General features: G+C 40.4%; 2 protein-coding genes and 1 non-coding gene across 4 annotated transcripts in view; 2 read left to right on the top strand and 1 right to left on the bottom strand.

The window, feature by feature from the left end:
* Positions 1-2,167: 2,167 nt before the first annotated feature.
* On the bottom strand, positions 2,168-6,055 carry wbp4 (WW domain binding protein 4). Its single transcript, XM_004571230.5, has 10 exons — positions 5,913-6,055; positions 5,743-5,815; positions 5,602-5,664; positions 4,265-4,391; positions 4,005-4,187; positions 3,827-3,897; positions 3,598-3,673; positions 3,291-3,511; positions 2,968-3,200; positions 2,168-2,866 (listed from the first exon to the last, which is right to left on the bottom strand). Coding segments are annotated over exons 1-10 (1,251 nt in total). The 5' UTR covers positions 5,915-6,055; the 3' UTR covers positions 2,168-2,664.
* A 240-nt stretch (positions 6,056-6,295) lies between these two features.
* On the top strand, positions 6,296-6,367 carry trnae-uuc (transfer RNA glutamic acid (anticodon UUC)). The gene has a single exon. It is a non-coding gene; the product is annotated as a tRNA-Glu (tRNA).
* The window catches only part of LOC101471943 (glycerol kinase), a 14,870-nt gene continuing 549 nt past the window's right edge, over positions 6,344-20,664 (top strand). Inside the window, exons 1-21 of one of the 2 annotated variants that reach the window (XM_004571231.6) lie at positions 6,345-6,730; positions 8,509-8,582; positions 8,669-8,775; positions 8,865-8,942; positions 9,846-9,925; positions 10,096-10,233; positions 10,336-10,445; positions 10,574-10,640; positions 10,914-10,931; positions 12,206-12,241; positions 12,352-12,419; positions 12,498-12,540; positions 12,634-12,714; positions 13,721-13,799; positions 16,309-16,405; positions 16,483-16,567; positions 16,663-16,783; positions 18,087-18,230; positions 18,332-18,418; positions 19,566-19,652; positions 20,295-20,664. The exon at positions 20,295-20,664 is cut by the window's right edge and continues 549 nt beyond it. In XM_004571231.6, the coding sequence (XP_004571288.1) occupies positions 6,638-6,730; positions 8,509-8,582; positions 8,669-8,775; positions 8,865-8,942; positions 9,846-9,925; positions 10,096-10,233; positions 10,336-10,445; positions 10,574-10,640; positions 10,914-10,931; positions 12,206-12,241; positions 12,352-12,419; positions 12,498-12,540; positions 12,634-12,714; positions 13,721-13,799; positions 16,309-16,405; positions 16,483-16,567; positions 16,663-16,783; positions 18,087-18,230; positions 18,332-18,418; positions 19,566-19,652; positions 20,295-20,305 (1,704 nt within the window). In that variant the 5' untranslated portion in view covers positions 6,345-6,637 and the 3' untranslated portion in view covers positions 20,306-20,664. Of the gene's footprint in view, positions 6,731-8,508; positions 8,583-8,668; positions 8,776-8,864; positions 8,943-9,845; positions 9,926-10,095; positions 10,234-10,335; positions 10,446-10,573; positions 10,641-10,913; positions 10,932-12,205; positions 12,242-12,351; positions 12,420-12,497; positions 12,541-12,633; positions 12,715-13,720; positions 13,800-16,308; positions 16,406-16,482; positions 16,568-16,662; positions 16,784-18,086; positions 18,231-18,331; positions 18,419-19,565; positions 19,653-20,294 lie in introns of both variants that reach the window. The other variant, XM_004571232.5, reaches the window with a different exon arrangement.

The raw sequence follows: 20,664 nt of genomic DNA, 5'->3' as shown, positions 1-20,664 counted from the left end.
GGCCATGACCTCAGCAGGACCCGGCCTTCCCTTGCGCCGATGCCGGCATCACCTTCAGAAGAGGCGACATCGTGGAAATTGTGAACCAGACGGATGCCCTCTGATGGCAGGCAAAGAAACTGCCCACACGGCATGTGCCAGCCTCATCCCCTCTATCAACCTACTCATGCTCGTCCAATCTCGTACTGCATATAATAGGTGAGCCACAGGTTTTGGACCTCTATTATGAAAGTGAATCCCACACAACCAGTGAAGCCAGTTTAAGGGGAAGAGTATAGACTATAACTACTCTAACTCTGCTTTGGTTTATGGAACTGTTTCTCAAACACAGTATTTTGCAGTATACAGACTTCCGAGGATGATGTCATTGCTCAGTTTTTGGGCTTTTCCTCTGAGATGTTCTGACTTTGACACTTGAGATCTTCTGGTTTGGGAACTCTGACTTCTTTTGCTTGTTTTTCTAGAATTGAATCCTTTAGCATCTCTTCTTAAGCCTGACAATATTGCTTGTATGTAAAACAGATCCGCAGCAGTGACAGTTAATTTCCATCTATTTTGTATTATTTGAACTATTTTATAGGTTTTATTGTGTTATTACCACTGTATAAAGCAGGAATGGGCAATTAAGTTTCCCTAGGGGCCACATGAGAAACTGGAACTGTTGTGGAGGGCACATAGATTCAGAATTAAGAGTCACCTTTATTGTCATTGCACAGTATTGTAAAAACTACAGCAAAATGAAATTTTCTTGTGTGATCAGTACCAGCATTCACACACAAACCTATTTACACAAAAGCTTAAATACTTACATTAAATTAAGTTGATCTTGCCAAGAAGGATAGGTGGAGTCTGTTGAGTTCTGTGATGGTCCTGAGAAAAAACTGTTGAGCAACCTGGTGGTATGGACTTTGAGGACTTTCTAACGCCTGCTGAATGGAAGTACGAAGAAAAGGTTGTACGACGGGTGTGTTTTGTCCTGCAGAATATTGTTTGTTCGTAAGGGGCAGCAGGTCCTAAAAAGATCATCTAGGGAGGTCAGAGGCAGTCCAATAATTTTTTTAATCTGTTCTTATTACTTGTTTGAGGGATTTCTTGATCAATAAGCCTATAAAGAGATATAATGAATATTTCTCATGTGGCACCTTCAGAAAATTAATTGCCCACCTCTGGTATAAAGTGTTTTGCACTTAGTTACTGCAACATTTTTATGTTACGGTTAGAATTTTGTGTAATTAACATCAAATTTCTGTTAGGTTGTTGGTGTTGTAATGGCGTGGGGTGTATTTTATTGACCCCTTAGTAGCAACTGAGTCTCATTTAAACAACACAGCCTACCCGAGTGTTGTTGCTGACCATGTCCATCCCTTCATGACCACAGTGTACCATCTTCTGATAGCTGCTTCCAGTAGGATCCCACACCATGTCAAAAAACTAAGATCATTTCACACTGGTTTCTTGAACATGACAATGAGTTCACTCTACTCAAACAGCCCCCACAGTCATCAGATCTCAATCCAATAGAGCACCTTTGGGATGTGGTGGAACAGGAGATTCTCATCATGTATGTGCAGCTGACAAATCTCTGAGGAATGTTTCCAACACCTTGTTGAAGCTTTGCAAAGAACTGATATTGCTCTTTAGGTAAAAAAAGGGTCCGACTGGTATTAGCAAAGGGTACCTAATAAAATGACTGTATTGATATAGTTCGGTGTATTGTGGTGACCTTTCCTGAAGTAGGATGACACTCGGAAAGTTCATCCTCCACCAAGGTCAATGCCCAACTTTGCAATTTTAAATAAAGTCGTCTTGAACTGTGCCAGAAATGTTTTTTCTCCTCTCTTACCCTTCTCCACTGGGTTTCAACAAAGTACTTTATCTCATTATCTCTTTCATAGAGATACTAACCTCAAGTGAAGAATGTGTGTGAGCTTTGAGATCCTAATATAGATTTATAAACTGAAAGTCAAAGTGTTGTTTATTGTTTGGGTCTTTCATGGTTCTTTGCCAATCAGGGTGCGGCAAAGCCACATATCAGCTTTATACACACACTCTGACCCATAAAAGCATGTCACACCCAGCATGTGTGACATGACCAACAACCACTTGAGCTCCTATTTTGAGTAAATGTTTTCTGGCGTGAATAAAAAAGCCAAGCCTTTTTCTAAAGTTGTTTTTCCCCCACTAACTGGAAGGTCATTATTTATTGACATCACATATTTCTCATGTTAATAACTACAATCCATACTGCTTTATAAAAGTATAGCAATTATTCACTTCAGCTGACAAATATTAGACTGATGTTTCCAGTCGGATGCCTTACTTACTTAAACAAAAAAAAAAAGATATTGAAGTAGAAAATGTTTCTTTGATTTGCTGAGAAAATTCTTCACATTAATAAACGGGACGCCCAACATCATACCAACCTATCTAAATCACCAGCTATTGTACACAAAAACTGTACCCAGCAGTTAAAACTTAGAAAAACACATTTTAAAGAATTTGTAACTTCTCGAGCCAATTTCTCCTGAAACTGCTGCACATCAAAGATCCAATAGATGCAATAAAATGTCAAAATGGTTTTAGTAGAAGTTCTCTGAGTGTAAAAGTCTCATTCTGCGGCATCCTGACTTAGACGTTATTGTTTTTGTGGCTTTGTTGGGGGGGTCAGTCGTCTTTGTCTCTCTGTCGGAGGCTCCTCGATTTGCCATTTTGTGTCTTGTTCCTTCGGAACGATGCCGGACCGCCTTCTTCTCCGAGGGAAGTGATGATGCGTTCTTTGAACTTCGGCTTGGGCTCCGGGGGCAGCTCTGCTGGAGCGCTGGCAGTGCTTCCCTCCACTTCAGGCAGCTGCAAATCCACATTTTCACTGAAATGAGAATAAAAGAGACAAAGAAAAAGCTCTTTAGTAGCTGCCGGCACACATATGTAGGATCTCGCTGTGTAACAACTCAAAGATGTTGCACTTACTACGGATCCTCTTCTTGCAGGATCTGCTCCCAGACTCCGTATGGATTGGCAGCTTTTGGCCTCTTGGCTTTCGTTTCCCTTTGTTTCGCCTGTTCTTCTGTTTTCTCCGGTTCAGCTGTTGTGTTTTGGACCTCCTCAACTTTTGTCGCCTCTTTATCGTCATCTTTAGGAGTGTCGTCACTCACTTTACCTTCATCCTCTTTTTCTGATGGCTCCGTCTCTGCTTTCCTTTTCTGCAAACAAAAATCAGGAAACCTGAACTGTAACAAGAAGAAGGTGAAGTTCGTCTATACAGACTCTCGCCTTCTCTTTGAACTACTCACCCTGAAGCTGATCTTTGGCACTTTGGGCTGCTGGCTGGTTTTCTCAGGGGCTTCAGCCTCTTGAGATGATGGGGCCCCGTTGGAACTCTCCTCCTCTCCTGATAGAGGCTCTGGCTGAGGGGTCACGGGATCCTCTGGACCCTCTCCTTCTTGGTTGGATTCAGAGCTGGATCCAGGCACCTCATCAGGGGGGAAGTCAGCAGGCTTCTCCCAGCTGGACTCTGAAGGGTGAGAGAAAAAATGGATGTAATCCCACAGATGACATGAAATAGAAGAAGCCATTCATTTAGAAAGAGAAACACTCCACCTCCGGTTTCTGTGTTGTAGTAGTATGTGTAACCATCAGGACTGACAGCTTCCATCCAGGCAGAGCCTGAAGTACTCTAGGAGAAACAATATTAAGATATATGAGCAACTGAACACCCCATTTGTAATTAAATTATTATATATATATATATATATATATATATATATATATATATATATATATATATATATATATATATATTTATTTATTATATAAAACAGATATTAACTCCAGTCTGTTGAGTCTGTTCAGAGGCTGAACTCGCTCCCTGGAGGCCCTCTGGTTTTTCCCACTTAGATTCTGTCATATATAAACAGACAAAGGCAATAATCAAATGGAATATATTTAAAAAAACTAAACAAACTATAAACAGACAGACTTTCACGACATTTTCCATTATTCCTCACCTCCTGTTATTGTGTTGTAGTAATACGTGTGTCCATCATCTGTTAGGCCTTCAACCCAAACCTGCTCTTCTGTTTGCTGTCTGACCTTACCGCTTGCCTTCGCTGCTTTCTTCTGTGGCTTCTTTGGCTGGGGTTTCACTTGAACTTGTGGCCGTGCTGTCGTTTGCTCCGGAGAGCTTAGACCTAAACACAAAGATGCTCCGCTGAAATAAATCCAAGGAATTATACTCACAGGTTAAAGAACATCCCCCGACAATTACCTTGCGCTTCTCTTTCCATCCTCTTCAGATCTTCCTGATAGGCCTTCAACGCAGCTTCCTCCATCGCAGCAAACTCTTTGGACATGCGTTCCTCCTGCTTTGCCTTTTGAATGCTCTTCTTCTTAATCTGCAGGAGAAAGATAGGGTGAGATGAGTGGCAGTGGCTTGTGGCCAATAGGGAGACAGTATTGCAGTCAGCTGTGTTTATGTCTGCACCTTATCTCTCGTGCCAGTCGTGAGAATGGTGCCAAGACAGGCAGGCTGCTCATGCCTGTGTGTATCACTCGAGCACAAACTGATAATGATAGTGTGCCCTGTGTGACCGTGTACTGGGAGCCATTTTATGCATAATAAAGCTAAAATAAATCAAAAATAGAGCTTGTTCAAGGAAGGAGTCAGGGTAAACAGTATAAAATTTGTGATATTATAGTGAAAAATATTTAAGAAAAAAAAATGTGTGTATTATGTGGTTCTTCTTTCAGTTGCTCCCTTTAGGGGATCATCTGCCACCATCTCATCTTATCTCTAGCGCACTCGCCTGTCACACCAACCCTCTGCATGTCATCCTTCATTACATCCATGAACCTCCTCTGAGGTCTTCCTCTTTTCCTCCTGCCTGGCAGCTCCATGTTGTCCAATATATTCACTATCCCTCCTCCACACATGTCTAAACCATCTCAGCCTGCTTCTCTAACTTTCTCTCCAAATCACTTGACCTGGGCTGTTCCTCTAATCCTGTACATGCTGGTCACTTCCAACGAATCAGAATCTGCTTTGCTGGCCAAGTGTACCAGTCTGCAAGTTTTTCGCTATTGAAGTAAACAGGATAGACAGACGGTACAGACAACAGCAACAATAACAACTTGTATATCATATACATATGTGTAATGGTACAATGGTGCAGTTTAAAGATGTTGGGATAAATTATGGAATAAAAAAAAGTAATGAATAACTGGTTACTACATATACAGTATATACATTGGAGGCTGTGACAGTTTATAGTTTTGTTAGCAGGTCTCACTACCATCATGTAAATCATCTTAGCTCTCTTGTGCACTGTCTATTGCTTTGGATAGTAGATCCCAGGTAATTCAAGACTTTATTGATTTTTACGGACACCTGTGTCTTTGTAAGTAAACAGACTGAAGGCCTCAATGGGAAGCTTTTCATATGAATGTAAATCAATTTAGCACGATGCATGAAGCTCAATTTCTAGACTTGTGGATGCTACAAAATAGATCTTAATTGTATTATTTGCTCAATTATTTTAATAATTTGATAATATTATGTAATCTGTTACTTCGTATATTTAAAAAAAACAGAATAAAAGTTAGTACCTCTGAAATTTTGGCAGCCACATTTTCTTTGTGATTTTTCCCCCTTTCGTGGAACTCGATGCTCTGTAGAGAAAAACGCGAGAAACATTAGCGTGGACGCCGTCCTCGGTAACACGTAGCCACATCTTCCTGTATACTCACGGGCTTATTGTCTGCAATCCAGCACTTGCAGTACTGGCAGAATTTCCTTGGTTGTGACTTCCAGTAGTCAGCCCTACAAATGCAGAAATCAGTCAGACTGGCTGAATAACTGGCCATGTGTGTTATATATTTCAAAGCTTAAATAGCAAGAGTCTTGTCCCGTTACTTACATTTTTAAGTCTCTGTGGTGAAAATAAGATCAAGAACTTAAGAAGAATGAAATGTGAAGACGATTGCTTCACTCATTTCAAGAATGACAACATGGTCCGTTTGTGATGACGTCATCGACAGCCGCCGCTGAACGACAGACGGAGGTCGATACTGAAGCTCGATGTATGATGTCCCTCTGGTGGATAAAGAAGAAATCGGCACGTATTCTTGTCACCCTGCTGAAAGGTTTTTAGAAAACAGCAGCTACGCCATAGACTCCTTCAAACACCCTAGAGGGACGTACTGAAATTCGTTCATAATATGGCACTTTTTTACTACAGCCATACTCGCTCAACTGTCAAATGGCAATATAAATATCCGACATCACACCCCTTGATTAACGTCCCATATGGTCTAGCGGTTAGGATTCCTGGTTTTCACCCAGGCGGCCCGGGTTCGACTCCCGGTATGGGAACTACTATTTTTGTTAGTGAGTCTGCAGAACTTTCTTGAATCGCCTTACACTTCAGCTCAAGCACCTAATCCTCGTTGAAAATGGTACTTTTTTGGGAACATTGTATTGGTCCGCATGAGACACGATTACAGACAGTTGCGTCATCACTAGTGGCCGCTACGTTTAAAGGCAGCGACTGACCCACCGACTTTGCCTGAGCACGGAACCGCTTCGCCGGTGGGAATAATCGGTTTCCTGTACAGTTCCGTGCCCGTAGCTCCGGGGCTGCCCATGAACGGCACCATGGCCGCGTCTTCCCACCGGATAATGCTGGGGCCACTGGTTGCTGCTATCGACCAGGGCACGAGCTCCACCCGCTTTCTGGTAAGACAAACCGGAGACAGCAGGGGCAGGAGGGTCTCCTCTAGCTAGCGGGTCACATTTAAATGACTGTGGACAGAGCCGCCGGTGTCCTTGGCTGTGCTTTTCATGCGGGAACTCACAGTACTGTATCTACAGAGGAAATCTATATATTCATAACAAATGTCTGGTATCGTTTCACTTTACTGCAGTAGCAGTCTGTGCTCCCTGTAAAAAAACAAAACATAAGATAAACTACCTTATTCATCAAGTTGGATGATCGTGCCTGGTTCTTGTTTTCCCAATAAATGTTGATTCTGAGCTTCTATTGGAATCTGTATAAAGGGAAATTTGTACCATGTAGGCCTCAATTCCAGGAATGGTTGACAAAGATTTGCACATGGAGGCAAAAGAAGAAGAATAAAGCTAGGAAAAATGCACTAGTTTCAGTTAACAAGTAGTAAACTTTCCTATAAAGCACCGAACTCAAATAGTAATACAAGAAATATAAATTACATAGTATTGCCAAAAAAAAAAAGACAGAAACGTTAGACCGTATGTATAATTTAATGTATTTAACAAGAGAAAGGAAGACGAGCCACACACCCAAAACAGTCAGCTACTTTTGTTTTAACATGTGTTCTTTTTTTGTTTATGTCCTTGGGTGTGGCTGATAGTTGAGTGCCAAGAGTTTAATTGCTCTGAGTCACCTCAGCTGTCAGATAAAGACACATGGGTGAAGTGAATGTGTGTTCTGTGGCATTTAAACGTTTCATAACAAGTAAAAGGTAATATTTTTGCTGATTTTATTTATTTACATTTTTTTAATGTAGTTTTGCACATTTTATTTTATTTATTGTTCCAGTGTTCTTGCACCGACTGTATCTTTGCATCTAATACCACAAGACACGTGCAGAGGTATTTTTGAAGGTGATAATTGTCCTGGGGTGACATATGCTATGCAGAGTTTACACTGCTTATCGCTTTAACACTTGCTTCCTCTAACACCGGTTGCATATTGCTATGTCAGGTCTGTCTAGGGTGTACCCCACCTCTTGCCCTGTGACAGCTTAGATAAACTCCAGCCCCCAGTAGAAGTGGAAATCACCAGAGACCCCATAATAGTGACATATTGTCACAGTACTTCAGTCACGATACAATATTTTTAACATTTTGGCGATATGCTAAATATTGCAGTAACATGGATTGCAATGTATCATCTTTTTTTCAACTGCAAATGATGTCTTTAATTTTTTTAAATCAAAAATGATATTATCCTGTAAGATTAAATTATCTCACTTTAGTTATTTTTTTCTTCTGCTAAATCAGAATGTCAAACATACCAACACTGACACTAAAACCTGCGATTATTGTTGCCATAAGGTGGCATTTGTGGATGTAAGGAGGTTTGCTGTCCTATTATTACTTGTGTAATCAAGTCATCGGCCCAATAAAAATTAGCAAGTAGCTTTGTCGAGTTTGTCCAATGTCAATTTAATACAAGTTTTCTTGGCTAACGTCATCTCAAGATAGTGGTGCATGAGATGAGATGTTTGTAATATTCCCAGAGTGTTTTAATTAATTAATTAATTTTTTTCCCTTGATGGCAGCTGCATAGTTTAGAAAAGCAGGTTTGTGATTCAACGAATGACAGTTTAAAGCCCACAGCTGCTGGGAAAATGTAAATGATGGCGTGGAAAAGCCTTTCATGTTGTTGTGCTGAAACAGGAAAAAAAGCAGGCCTGGGAAGCTTTCCCAGAATCCTATCTGTAAAGGCACTGTGACGTTTTGTCTCTTTTAAGGTGTTTAATTCAAAAACAGCAGAGCTCCTCAGCCATCATCAGGTGGAAATCAAACAGAGCTTCCCAAAAGAAGGGTGAGTGATAAAACTACTGAAAATCCTCCACGTCACACCACACATGTTTATCTGTTTTAAAAATGGATTCTTCTCGCGATGTTAAGCTGGGTGGAGGAGGATCCCAAAGAAATCCTGCAGTCGGTGTACGAGTGCATGGAGCGGACATGTGAAAAGCTGACGCAGCTCAACATTGACATCTCCAACATCAAAGGTATGTGTGCATGGGGTTCACGCTGCCACCTGAGCACCATTTTCATCCATTTCAAAGCTCTGAAACCTCTGCTGTTTAAATTTGTCCAGCTATTGGAGTGACCAATCAAAGAGAGACCACGCTTGTTTGGGACAAAGAGACGGGGGAGCCTCTCTACAATGCAATCGGTACAGTCTGATATCTCTGTGCGACTTGTTTGATGTGTGTCCTACAGACCTGACATTAGCATTGAAATAAGCACTGACTTCTTAATGCCGCCTGATATTTGATATTCTATTTATTCGCTTTTTAAATCTTGCTTTTTTGAATTTATTGAGCTATTTGTATAGATAAAGGCACTTTATAGCTCTTTATTATTTTATTAAGCTGTTTACCTGGTGTAACTTGATTATATTCATTTAGACTTTTGTTTATTTTAGCTACTCAATTGAACACCTTCTTTTTGTGTAGTTTTAACATTTCAATGTTTGCTTTGTCATGTTGTTTTAGTTATAAAGTGGTGCTTTTCACTTCTGTTTGAGCCTCATTCACACACATACACTCACACTCTAATGAATGCATTGGGGGCATCTTGGGATTCAGTATCTTTGCCCTCGACTTCCAGACTGGAGGAGCGAGGGATCAAACCACCAATCTCACAATAAGTAGATGACTGTGGTGGAACAGCAGATTCACATCATGGATGTGCATGCTGTCATGTTATTATGGACCAAAACATCTGAGGGATGTTTCCAGCACCCTGCTTGGAAAATGTACCTAATAATTTGGCCAGTGAGTGTATGCAGCCTCTCAGTTCCCTCCAAAAAGCCAACTTTATTTTTATTGGCTCCCCCTCACCTGACTTCCTCCAACAGAATTCCCACCTTTGCATCTTTATGAGGACACAAGAAATCTGGACCCAGCTGGCATCAGCTTGGCACAAGAGCATTTATCGCTTAATGTTTTGGCCTGCAGGGATTTCTGGTTTATGCACTGCCATGTTCAACACAAGCAGCCATGACTGTTACTACATCAGGGTGCTGTTGGTCTGATTGTGGATGTTGTGAAATAACTGCCATGCCTCTATTTAGTGTGGCTGGACCTGCGGACTCAGTCAACAGTTGAGCGGCTTATAAATAAAACTCCAGGAAGAAATAAGAACCACTTGAAGGTAACGTTGATCCGTGTTTGAGTTTGCACTTTTGTTCTGTTGAGTGCAGTTTAGGTAGGATGGTGTTGGCTATTTTCATCTATTTGAGTTTATAATGTTTTTTAATCCCTGTGTATTTTGTGTATGGCCTCACATAAGAGATTCACATTCATGTCATTGCCACCCTGCAGCATAAAACGGGGCTCCCGATCAGCACTTACTTCAGCGCCGTCAAACTTCGCTGGTTGATGGACAACGTGGACGAGGTCCACCAAGCTGTGGTCTCGCACCGCGCCATGTTCGGCACAGTCGACTCCTGGCTTATTTGGGTAGTCACAGGCTTCCTTCTTTAAGAGAAGTCATAGACATGTTCTTTGAATAAAGTGGAAAACTATATTGACTTTATTTGTGTTTCTTTATTTGTGGCGCAGTGTCTGACAGGGGGTAAGTCAGGTGGAGTCCACTGCACGGACGTGACCAACGCCAGCAGAACCATGCTGTTTAACATTCACACGATGGACTGGGATCCAGAACTTTGCAAGTATGAGAGCTGAAAGTCACATCATAGTTATTTATGTATTCTATCATATTGGTGAAGAGGGTGGGGAAATACCACCTATAACACCTCTAAAATTATTCTGCTGAAGTCTCACCTCTCAATGCCATCAGATATTTTGGTATTCCTATGGAGATCTTACCCAGGGTGAGGAGCTCATCAGAAATATACGGCCTTATGGTAAGCATACGCACACTGTCTCTCCTAATCACAAAATCACTATAATCTGTGGTTATATTAACTTTTTACACTAAAGATTTCACTGTTAGAGTGACTCTAGTGTTCAGAGAGTGCATTGCCTCATGCAGCGAGACTCTAAAAGATGATAAGAGTTTTGTTTTGTGTTTGTACTTACCTCAGTGTGCTTTCAGACTGTTTAAGTGCATGAAAGTTGATTGAGAAATTCTTTTAGGCATTTTTTGTGTGCCATTGTCTCTCTTCTCTCACTGGTAGAAAATATGTTCTAGCCGGGTAAGTAAGAACTCACCATCCCTATTTTCCTTCACATGCAAAGCCAACCCATCCTGCTTTTAACCCAACACAAACACACCATCACTCAGTGCATTTCCAAGATTCATATGAAGGCTAATGTTTCCATTAGATTAAGCGTCAAGCATTTAGAGTAGAGGTGGGAATAAGAGTAACCTCTGATAAGATGCTATTGTGACATTTGTGTAGCCAAAGATGGAAAAACAATGTAAAAAGGTAAAAAGCAAGAATTATGAATAAACTGAAGAAAGATCAGCGTTTTCACTATGATGTGACTTTAGTAACTAAATATAAAAGCGTACAGAAAGTGTTTTTTACTTTTAGTCTTTGTCATGCTAGGAAAGGTTTATCACTGCAGCCTGCCTGTTGATGCTTTGGGTGGGCATGTTTTTTGGCTGAGCCCAAATGCACATGGCAAAGCAGCTCTTTTTCTTTCATGCACCCATTATGAGTAGATCCAGAGTGACTGTGCATACACGGAAACTAAATCTTTGCCCTGACTTCAGTAATATTTGCTCCAAAGATTTCCCCTCAGTCATTATAAAGCATTGTTCTTATCACAGCTCATTTTGCTGCCCCCAAGTGACCGATTGCAGGCATTACCATCAATAGAGCAGAGAAACTGTAGAAGTAGAAAAGACCAGTGAGTGTTTTTACAGCCAGTACACAACCATGTCAGCTCTATTGGAAATGTGCTAGATGGACCCTGTTCACTGTGGTGGCATGCTCCTGGGGTGGTTGTCATTGGTGGACCATCTTCTTCTCCTCCAGCATCCCATCTTCTAAATCTCTTCACTCTTGGGCACGATTTTATTTCATCGACTTTTTATGTACCTTTTTAAATGTCATACCGAAGCCACGTGTAGGAGTGAAGACATTTTAGTAGATACAGGTTCACACTCACCCGCCTTTGTTTCCCTCACTGTGATTTCACTGTTATACTAAACTCTGTACAATTCAAATTTCAGCAGTATGTTTTTGTTATTTGGCTTCATACAGTCAAATAATAATGAATCGCCCCCCCCCCCCCCTTTTTTTTTGTTTTTTGTTTTTTTTTTTCCTTTTTTCAGGCTATTGTTCGTAGTGTTTAAAATTTAGTTTTTGTGCTATTGGTTTAAGATTTTAACAACAACAACAAAAAAAAAAATCCCAGTTATAATCAGGCATGAGTGTCAACATCTACTTAATACAAGAGACAGTTGATGCCATTTTACTGTTAGGTGCTTATACTTGCTTTCATTTTTTTCTCTTGCCAGAAATCAGGGGCTCTTTCAGGTATTCCAATATCAGGGGTAAGTCTGACTTAATTTTTAAAAAAATTTTTAATATTGTTTTAGTGTTTGTCATGCAGTGTGAGAGGTTAATCCAATATGTGTATGTATTCTATTTAAAAAATAAACAGTGTCTTGGGGATCAGTCAGCAGCGCTTGTTGGGCAGATGTGCTTTCAGGACGGGCAGGCTAAAAACACGTAGGTGATATTTATAGGTCTGCTTTTTATTAAAACTTTGCTAAAAATCCAGCTAAGTAGGAGTTTATTATGTTTCAGGTATGGGACCGGCTGCTTTCTCCTGCGAAACACTGGGGTTAAGGTCCTCTACCTAAGACTTGAGTTTAAACACTGTGGTACCATCGTACAGGCATTTACATAGAGTGCTACTTTTCTTGTGTCTGCTGTTTTACAGCCTGTGATGTCAGAGCACGGACTTCTGACCACTGTGGCGTACAAACTTGGTCGGGACAAGCCTGCCTGTTATGCACTGGAGGTACAGTATATACAGCATATATAAATAAAGTGATATTTGACATGGATATCAAAACGATAACGCCCACTTTCATAATATTCTCTCTAATCCTTCAGCTTTTTTCCGAAGTATGGAGGACAAAAACTGCCAAAATCAAAAACACATGATTGACTTTGTTAAAAAAAAAAAAAAAAATAACTTAACTTCGTTTTAATAATAATTTGTTAAAACTCTTTCAGGTGTTCCGATATAAGGTTTTCATGATTTTTCATAAAAATCCAATAATTTAATGAATTTCATGTCATAAAACCAAGAAAATGGAAATATTTTAGAAATCTGTCAAAAACGTGTTTAAAGCTAAGAATGACGGAAGTCACGTTTTTATTCTCAAATTTGAGCTGGCACAGTGGGCACTGTATACATTTGAGTGTAAATGTATAAACAAGGTTTAAAAATAATAAATACAACTGGGGAAAAGTGGGCAGGAATTGCAAAGGCAAGATCAATTTAAAAAAAAAAAAAAAAAAAAAAAAAAAAAGAAGGAATTAAAGATAAACAAAGAAAATTAAATAAATTATAAAATAAGGGGATTAATACAGATGTGAGTATATGTATGTTGCAGCTGTAGTTTAGCATTTTGTAATTGGTTTTATTTATTTATTTTATTGCATTTTGACTTTTTGTTTTTAACTCGGGTTAGTTTCAGAGTGGAGGGCAGATGTCAGAGGCGATATTTAAGGAAATCAGAATAGGACTCACAATGAACACACACATACAATGAACACACCTATCAGCTGAAATTGATTTTTTTTTTTTTTTTTTTTTTTTTTTTTTTTTTTAACTAAAAACCAAGGAAATTTTTAGTTAGCTAAAAAATAATAATTTTCTTATTTATTAAGTGAGCTATATATTTATTTAGATTTTGGCCCGTTTAGTCTTCCAAAGAGGATACAGAAATGTGAGTATCTGTGAAATGACAGGTAATCTGAATATGTATTGTTTTTGTTTTCCTGCTCTTTGCTGTCAGGGCTCCGTGGCCATCGCTGGAGCTGTGGTCCGCTGGTTGCAGGACAATCTCGGGATCATTGGATCATCTGAAGAACTTGGTAGGTTCTGCTCTTGGTTGCATGTGGTGTATCCGGATTATCTGTAAAAGGAATAATAAAAGTTGACTTTGTACATGTATGTTACGGTAAACAGCTGGGCAATTTCGGCATCAAGCATGCCCGGATCCCTCTCACACCGGATTAAAAGGCGTTTAAAGTGCATTCAGCAGAATAAAACGATCAGATGAGTTAAAATTTAACCAACTCATTCACAGTAACTATTAACATTGTTAAGCTGTTAAACATCAAATATTTAACAATACACTTACATTTCCAGTTCATTCAACTTCCACAAATCGATCAAACTCTTCACCTTCAGTGTCTGAGTTAAACAGCTGGGCAATTTCGGCATCAAGCATGCCCGGATCCCTCTCATCATTATCTGAATCAGTCTCGTTGCTTTTACTTAGCTGTTCAGTGATTATTCCAGCCTTCGTGAAAGCTCGGACGACACTTGAGACTGATACCTTAGCCCAAGCATCCACGATCCATTGGCAGATAGTGGCGTAACTCGCTCGGCGTTGCCTCCCTGTCTTCGTGAATGTGTGTTCGCCTTCTGTCATCCAATGCTCCCACGCAGCTCGTAATTTAACTTTGAACGACCTGTTGATACCAATATCTAGTGGTTGGAGTTCTTTGGTTAATCCACCCGGAATGACGGCAAGCTCCGAATTAGTTTGCTTCACTTGGGTTTTGACAGCCTCGGTGAGATGGGCGCGCATGGAGTCGTAGATCAAAAGAGACGGAGATTTGTGGAAAAAGCCATCCGGTCTCTTGACATAAACTTCCCTCAGCCACTCGCTCATTTTCTCTTCGTCCATCCAGCCCTTTGAGTTAGCCTTGACGATGACGCCGGCCGGAAACCTTTCTTTTGGCAAAGTCTTCCTCTTGAAAATGACCATGGGTGGTAGTTTCTGGCCATTAGCTTGGCAGCCCAGAACTACAGTGAAGGATGACTTCTCGTTCCCTGTGGTGCGTATAGATACCGTACTGGTCCCTGTTTTCTCGACAGTACGGTTCACGGGGATGTCAAAGGTGAGGGGGACCTCGTCCATGTTAGTGATGTGTTCTGGCCGGATCTTCTTTTCAGTGATCTTATTCTGGCAGTAGGTGCGGAAAATGGCCAACTTTCTTTGTAATCGTTTGGTAGTTGCTGTGAGACAGTAGTTCTTGTGCGGATTGAGAGATTATGCCTTTTCATAAAACGGAAGCACCAAGAATGTCCCCCTCGAAAGTCGTTGATCTGCATGTCACATGCTACCGCTGTTGCCTTGAGTCGAATAGAGACTGTAGAGACACTTCTACCTGCTGTTCTCTGTTCAATAACCCACTGTTCAATTTTGTCCTCTAACTGCGGCCATCGCGCCTTGTTCCCTCGGAGACTCCTTTTGGTCTTCTTTACTTGTTTTAGGTCATCTTTTTGCTTCCTCCACTTGCGCACCATGGACTCATTAATGCCGAATTGTCTCGCAGCTGCTCTATTTCAATTCTCTTCTGCATAACTAATTGCTCGAAGTTTAAAATCAGCTTCGTAAGCGTGTCTCTTCGCGGGTGCCATTTTGGAGTCGTTATACACACACAACACGGTAATGTTGTGTTGAAGCACAGTACGTATTACTCCGCGAGGCTCCTGGCAACGGTAACCGTAATGCTCCAAAAAGTGGCGCTAAAAATCTTTTTTTGACAGAGTTTTGAGCATAGTGTGCCACATAAAACCGGTTCGAGGTCAGTAAGCACAAACCAAAATTCATACATAAGGCGCACCAGATTATAAGGCGCACTGTCGATTTTTGTGAAGATTTAAGGATTTTACGTGCGCCTTATAGTGCGGTAAATACGGTAAAATGTCTGGCTTTTAATAAATAATTATCTGAATCTTACACCCAAAGTTTTAATCTGATGTAAAATGTATAGAAGTCCATTACTGTATATAGTAACTTTAAGTCTAATATACCCTAGTAAGCTATAGTACTTTTTCCGTTGGGAAGGTACCATCTGTGCAGTCTGCAGTTCTGTTGAAGAAAGATGTTGAATCTATTTAATTATTCTTGAAAAATAATTGATTTCTGTGCATTTTTCATTTTTTTTCACACTGCATCAAATTAAAGTTGATTACGTTGATTAAGCATCATGAGGTGGAGGGTGGGTGGTTCCCTATTTTATTTATTTATTTATTTATTCATTCATTTTTTGCTGGGAGTTTTAGAACCCTATTAGTTAGGTTGCTTACTCTTTAAAATACCAGAATAGGGAGGATGGAGCAGGTTTAAGTTTATTAGATTGATCAGTATTGCTGAACTATGAAATATTTTGGGTGCAGTGCATTTTTTGCATACAGGTATAACAGAATAGCTTTAGTGTTTTTGTTTTTAACTTGAGTATGAACTTATACAAAAAGCAGCAAGACATTAAAAAATGTATAAACTAGACAGCTGTTTATGACATCAGTGTTCACAGAATTTTTACTTCATTTGCCGTTTTGTGTTTTTTGTTTTTTTCCCCGCTGCAGAGAAGTTGGCTGCTTCTGTCGGCACATCTTACGGCTGTTACTTCGTTCCTGCGTTTTCGGGCCTTTACGCACCTTACTGGGAGCCCAGCGCACGAGGGTACTGAGACTGTGGTGAACATCTTAAAGCGTCTGCTGAAATGCACCTGTCTGAATCAAACTTTCTCCGTGTCACAGAATCATTTGCGGGCTAACTCAGTTCACTAATAAGAGCCACCTCGCTTTTGCTGCTCTGGAAGCCGTCTGTTTCCAGACACGAGAGGTACGCGCTTTGTTCTCTTGAAAACTAGTGTTCAGCTAGTGAAATGTTTGCCTTTGCTTTAAAAAAAAAACGCATTGATATGATGATGTGTGCAGATACTGGACGCCATGAACCAGGACAGCGGCATCCCGCTGACACAGCTCCAGGTAGACGGAGGAATGACATCCAACAAGCTGCTGATGCAGCTGCAGGCGGACATCCTCTGCATCCCTGTTGGTAGGAGTGCCGTTCACTCCGCCCAAGTGTCATGCCACAAGGAAGTTGACACGGTTATTTGTTAAGCACTGACCAAACCAGTCATGCAACCACAAGTTATATCTATTTATCTGATGTAAAACTACTGAACAAGAAATGCCTCTGAAGTTGAGCCACTAACATAAGTGTTTTTTCATATGTAGTATGATGTATAATAGCTCATTCATATATACATGTATTTGTCATTTTTCTGTTGTTGTTGTTATTATTATGAGTAGGGATGGGTATTGATAAGATTTTCACGATTCCGATTCTATTTTTGATTCTGTTTAACGATTCGATTCTCTTATCGATTCTTTTTAAAAAAGGAGAACACTAAGGTCGATTAGCTTAGAACTTTGTTTTATATCTTCTCTTTGAACAAGATAGAAATTTAGGAGTAACATGGCCTTACAAACCCAACAGTGAGATCTTAAGAGATCCAGCCTACGGCTCTTCAATGGGGTGTCACAGGGACCCCAGGAAAAAAAAATTGTAAATGTAAAATAATAAAATAAATATTCTTCTGTAGCAATAACAAAGTTTAACATAAATTATTCTGTAGCAATTACACAAGAATATCCAGTAATGTCCCTGCCTACAATTAAACACATTCACTTACCAAAGTCAAATTGGGGGCATCTGCTGGCAAATGGGTGCAAGCCTTTGACCACAAACTTAGTCACTGCTCGGTGACATTCATCTATCCTGGCCTGAAAGGAGACGCTACCGGTAGACTGCAGCGAGAACTGCCAGCATCTGAGCCAGACTCTGTCAGTCTCTCTCATCATGGTCACCTAAATGCACAGTAATGGCAGGTTTTGTAATAAGGCAGATCGCGCTAACATAATATGCACTGTTAGTTGATTATTTACCTGCCGCATTAACGGGAGAGGACGTGCAAACGTTACCGCTGCTGCTGGGTTGAGATTCACGAGAGCGGAATTAAAAACACGACATTTATTTAAGGTCATCGTGTGTTTTGTGAGCAAATGCTTTTACATATTCGGAGTGTTTCCTCCCTTAAATGAAACATCTACTTTGCAAGTATTGCAAGTTGCCCAGTGGTCAAACTTTGGAGCGTTTGAGCCGCCATGTTTCCTGCCAGGTAAATGATGCTCCGCAACGTGGTGACGTCATTTGGGGCGACTGGAATCGATAAGGGAATCGTTTGCAAAAATGGCAAACAATTCCAAGGAATTGAAACAGTGGGAACCGGTTCTCAACAAGAACCGGGTTTCGATACCCATCCCTAATCATGAGTAAATATAATGTCCATTTCCAGTGAAACCATCCATGCCTGAGACCACAGCTCTCGGTGCAGCGATGGCAGCAGGAGCAGCAGAGGGGGTGAGCGTTTGGAGTCTGAACCCCGAGGACCTGAGCGAAGTGACGTCAGAGAAGTTCGAACCTCAAATCAACCCCGAAGGTACGTTGGGCTGCTGCCAGAGCTCTGGTTGGCTGATGAGATCAGATAATGCTTAAAATATGCGATGCTTAAAAGTAAACACACTTATCTATGTTCTACAGAGAGCGAGTTTCGATATGCTCGGTGGAAGAAGGCTGTTGAGAAATCCATGAACTGGGAGACGATGGAGCCTGTTTGCAATGGAAACGGTGGGAAGCACTCACAGCTCAGAAAAGGTTTAAACTCCAAGACGAGGCCATAAATCAAAAAACAATACCTCAAACAATAAAAGACACATTCATGTATTTTGACGCCTGTCGTTTAAAAAAAAAAAAAACGTTACTGCCCTGATATTACTGATAGGTGATTTTAGTCAAAACATTATGAAGCTCATGAGTTTATCCACGGCTCAATCTGTAATCTGGTATAGTCAAATTAGGTGATTATTATGCTGTATGGGGATGTTCTTCTGTTGTTATCAGAAGAACATCCCCATTTGTTTAACTAACACTATCATGCAGCTGTGTGCTTGCAATGAATATTTTTAAAATATTGTTCCTGAAAAACTCATTTATATGTTCAAGAAGCTAAGATAACATGCAGTACTGTGCAAAACTCTTGTACTATGTTGAGGTCCGGGCTCTGGGGTGGCCAATCCATGACTGCTTGGGTTTTACTGTGCGTTTTTCTATCTAGGTATGCTTTTCCTTTATCAGCAGTGTGTTTGGGATCATTGCCATGCTGATAAATGAAGCTACTGCCAATCAAAGCTTAAAATCGGTTCTTTGAGTAGACACAACACTGGTTCATCCCCTGAGTTAGCACAAACAAAAATCATTCCTCTGAAAATAGGCAGGTACAAGGACTGGACTGAAAATGAGTGAAAAAGCAACCAATGTCCAAAGAACACCTTTGAAAGACCTTGAAAAATTCTGGAGAACTGTTGCTCAACACCGCTTAAAGAAAAGAAACTCTGGGTGCATGGAAGCAAAAATCACACTATACTGATTCTAAGATATCTATGTTTATTCCTAATTAATGTTACAATATATATTTATATTATTTGAATATATTTATATTGTTCAACTTTGACATCTAACATATGTGTTATATTATTATATTCAGTATTGTTCTGGTAAATTTACCAGTATATGGATCTTTACCTGAAACCCAAGCAGTGCAGGGGTTTGGTAGTATAAGGAAATGACGAGTGGATCAAGACTTTTGCGAAGTAGTGTATATTTTCCTATGTTACTACAGTGTGCAGAGGTAGAGGCCATTTTGACTTGTTTTTAGTTCGCTGCTCAGAATCATCGTCTCTCTTCTTCTCTGTTCCGTGCTCGTTTCATGGAAAAGGTGAAACCAGTATCTTCAGCAGCGTCCCGCTTGGCTTCTACATCATTGGCAGCATGCTGATGTTAATTGGAGCGAAATACCTCACAGGTCAGTATGTCTACTCTATACTCATACGTGATGCCAGTGTTTACGTGTGTCACAGGTGGAGCAGATGTCTCGGGTGCGCAGCTCCAGTTGCGAGCACAGAAGCTCCACCTACCTGTTGTTTGCATTTACAGGAATGTTAGCTTAAAGGGAGGGTAATGGCAGCTAAAAAGGCTTGTTTCAGTCAGAGCATGAACTGATGAGGTGAAGCAAGTTCCAGGAAATGAAAATTATTTTGAACAATGACTCATTAAAAACTGCTTTGATAGAGAGACAGAATAAAAACAAGTAACTGAGGGTGTTGTAGGTAAACATTGCAGGTTAAACATGATGAACTTTTTTGGAAACAAGTTTCCAAAGTCGCTCAATTAAAGTTCAGATTTCCTAACTTGACAACTATCACTCTACATAATAAAAAGAGCTCTTGTTCCATCCTGTTCATGGTTGTAGTGCCAGCTGTTCAGATTTTTAAAAACAAATTACCAATTTACCTTTGCAAGCACTCAATTGGAACAGTTTGACGTTAGGTGAGCTTTTGTGTTAGTACTTATTACACTGTTAAAAAGCCTTACTATTTGACAGCTCTAGTGGAGAGTAAACCTTTCTCAAAATGAAATGTGTGCCCCTTTGTTACTTTTCTTTCAGGCCACAAGTAGACTGTGATTTCTGGAGGCATTAAATTGACGTGGATGGGGGGGAGAGGAAACAGGACCAGCGCTTGTGCTCTTGTTGAAATCTTACCCAAAAATCATTCCAGAGAGAGACACAGACCTCCTGCTGAGCCTCACCGCCGAGTACGAAATCAGGACAACTCTGACTAACGGGACATCTTCAATATCATTTTCATGGTTATTTAATTTTTAAAAAATTATATTTGTGGCAAAGAACACATCAGTACGGTATCCATTAATTTTAGCAGCATTGCACATGCAGTGTTTCCTTTCCTTTTTTACAGGGTGATGCATTTCTGACTATTTATGTAGATACTTGTAAATGTGTAAGTGCGAAATGCTGT

The sequence above is a fragment of the Maylandia zebra genome, linkage group LG23 (genome assembly GCF_041146795.1).
Source record: "Maylandia zebra isolate NMK-2024a linkage group LG23, Mzebra_GT3a, whole genome shotgun sequence".
NCBI classification, from domain to species: Eukaryota; Metazoa; Chordata; class Actinopteri; order Cichliformes; family Cichlidae; genus Maylandia; species Maylandia zebra.
The sequence above is the reverse complement of the archived record's forward strand: the minus strand, read 5'-3'. Positions and strand labels throughout refer to the sequence as shown.

Bases quoted from the DNA above. Each gene is read 5' to 3' on its own strand.
- wbp4 (XM_004571230.5), bottom strand. The intron at 5,665-5,742 runs GTGAGTATACAG...TTTTCTCTACAG, and splicing joins GGATTGCAGACAATAAGCCC to AGCATCGAGTTCCACGAAAG. The intron at 2,867-2,967 runs GTAAGTGCAACA...TTCTCATTTCAG, and splicing joins CTGCAAGAAGAGGATCCGTA to TGAAAATGTGGATTTGCAGC.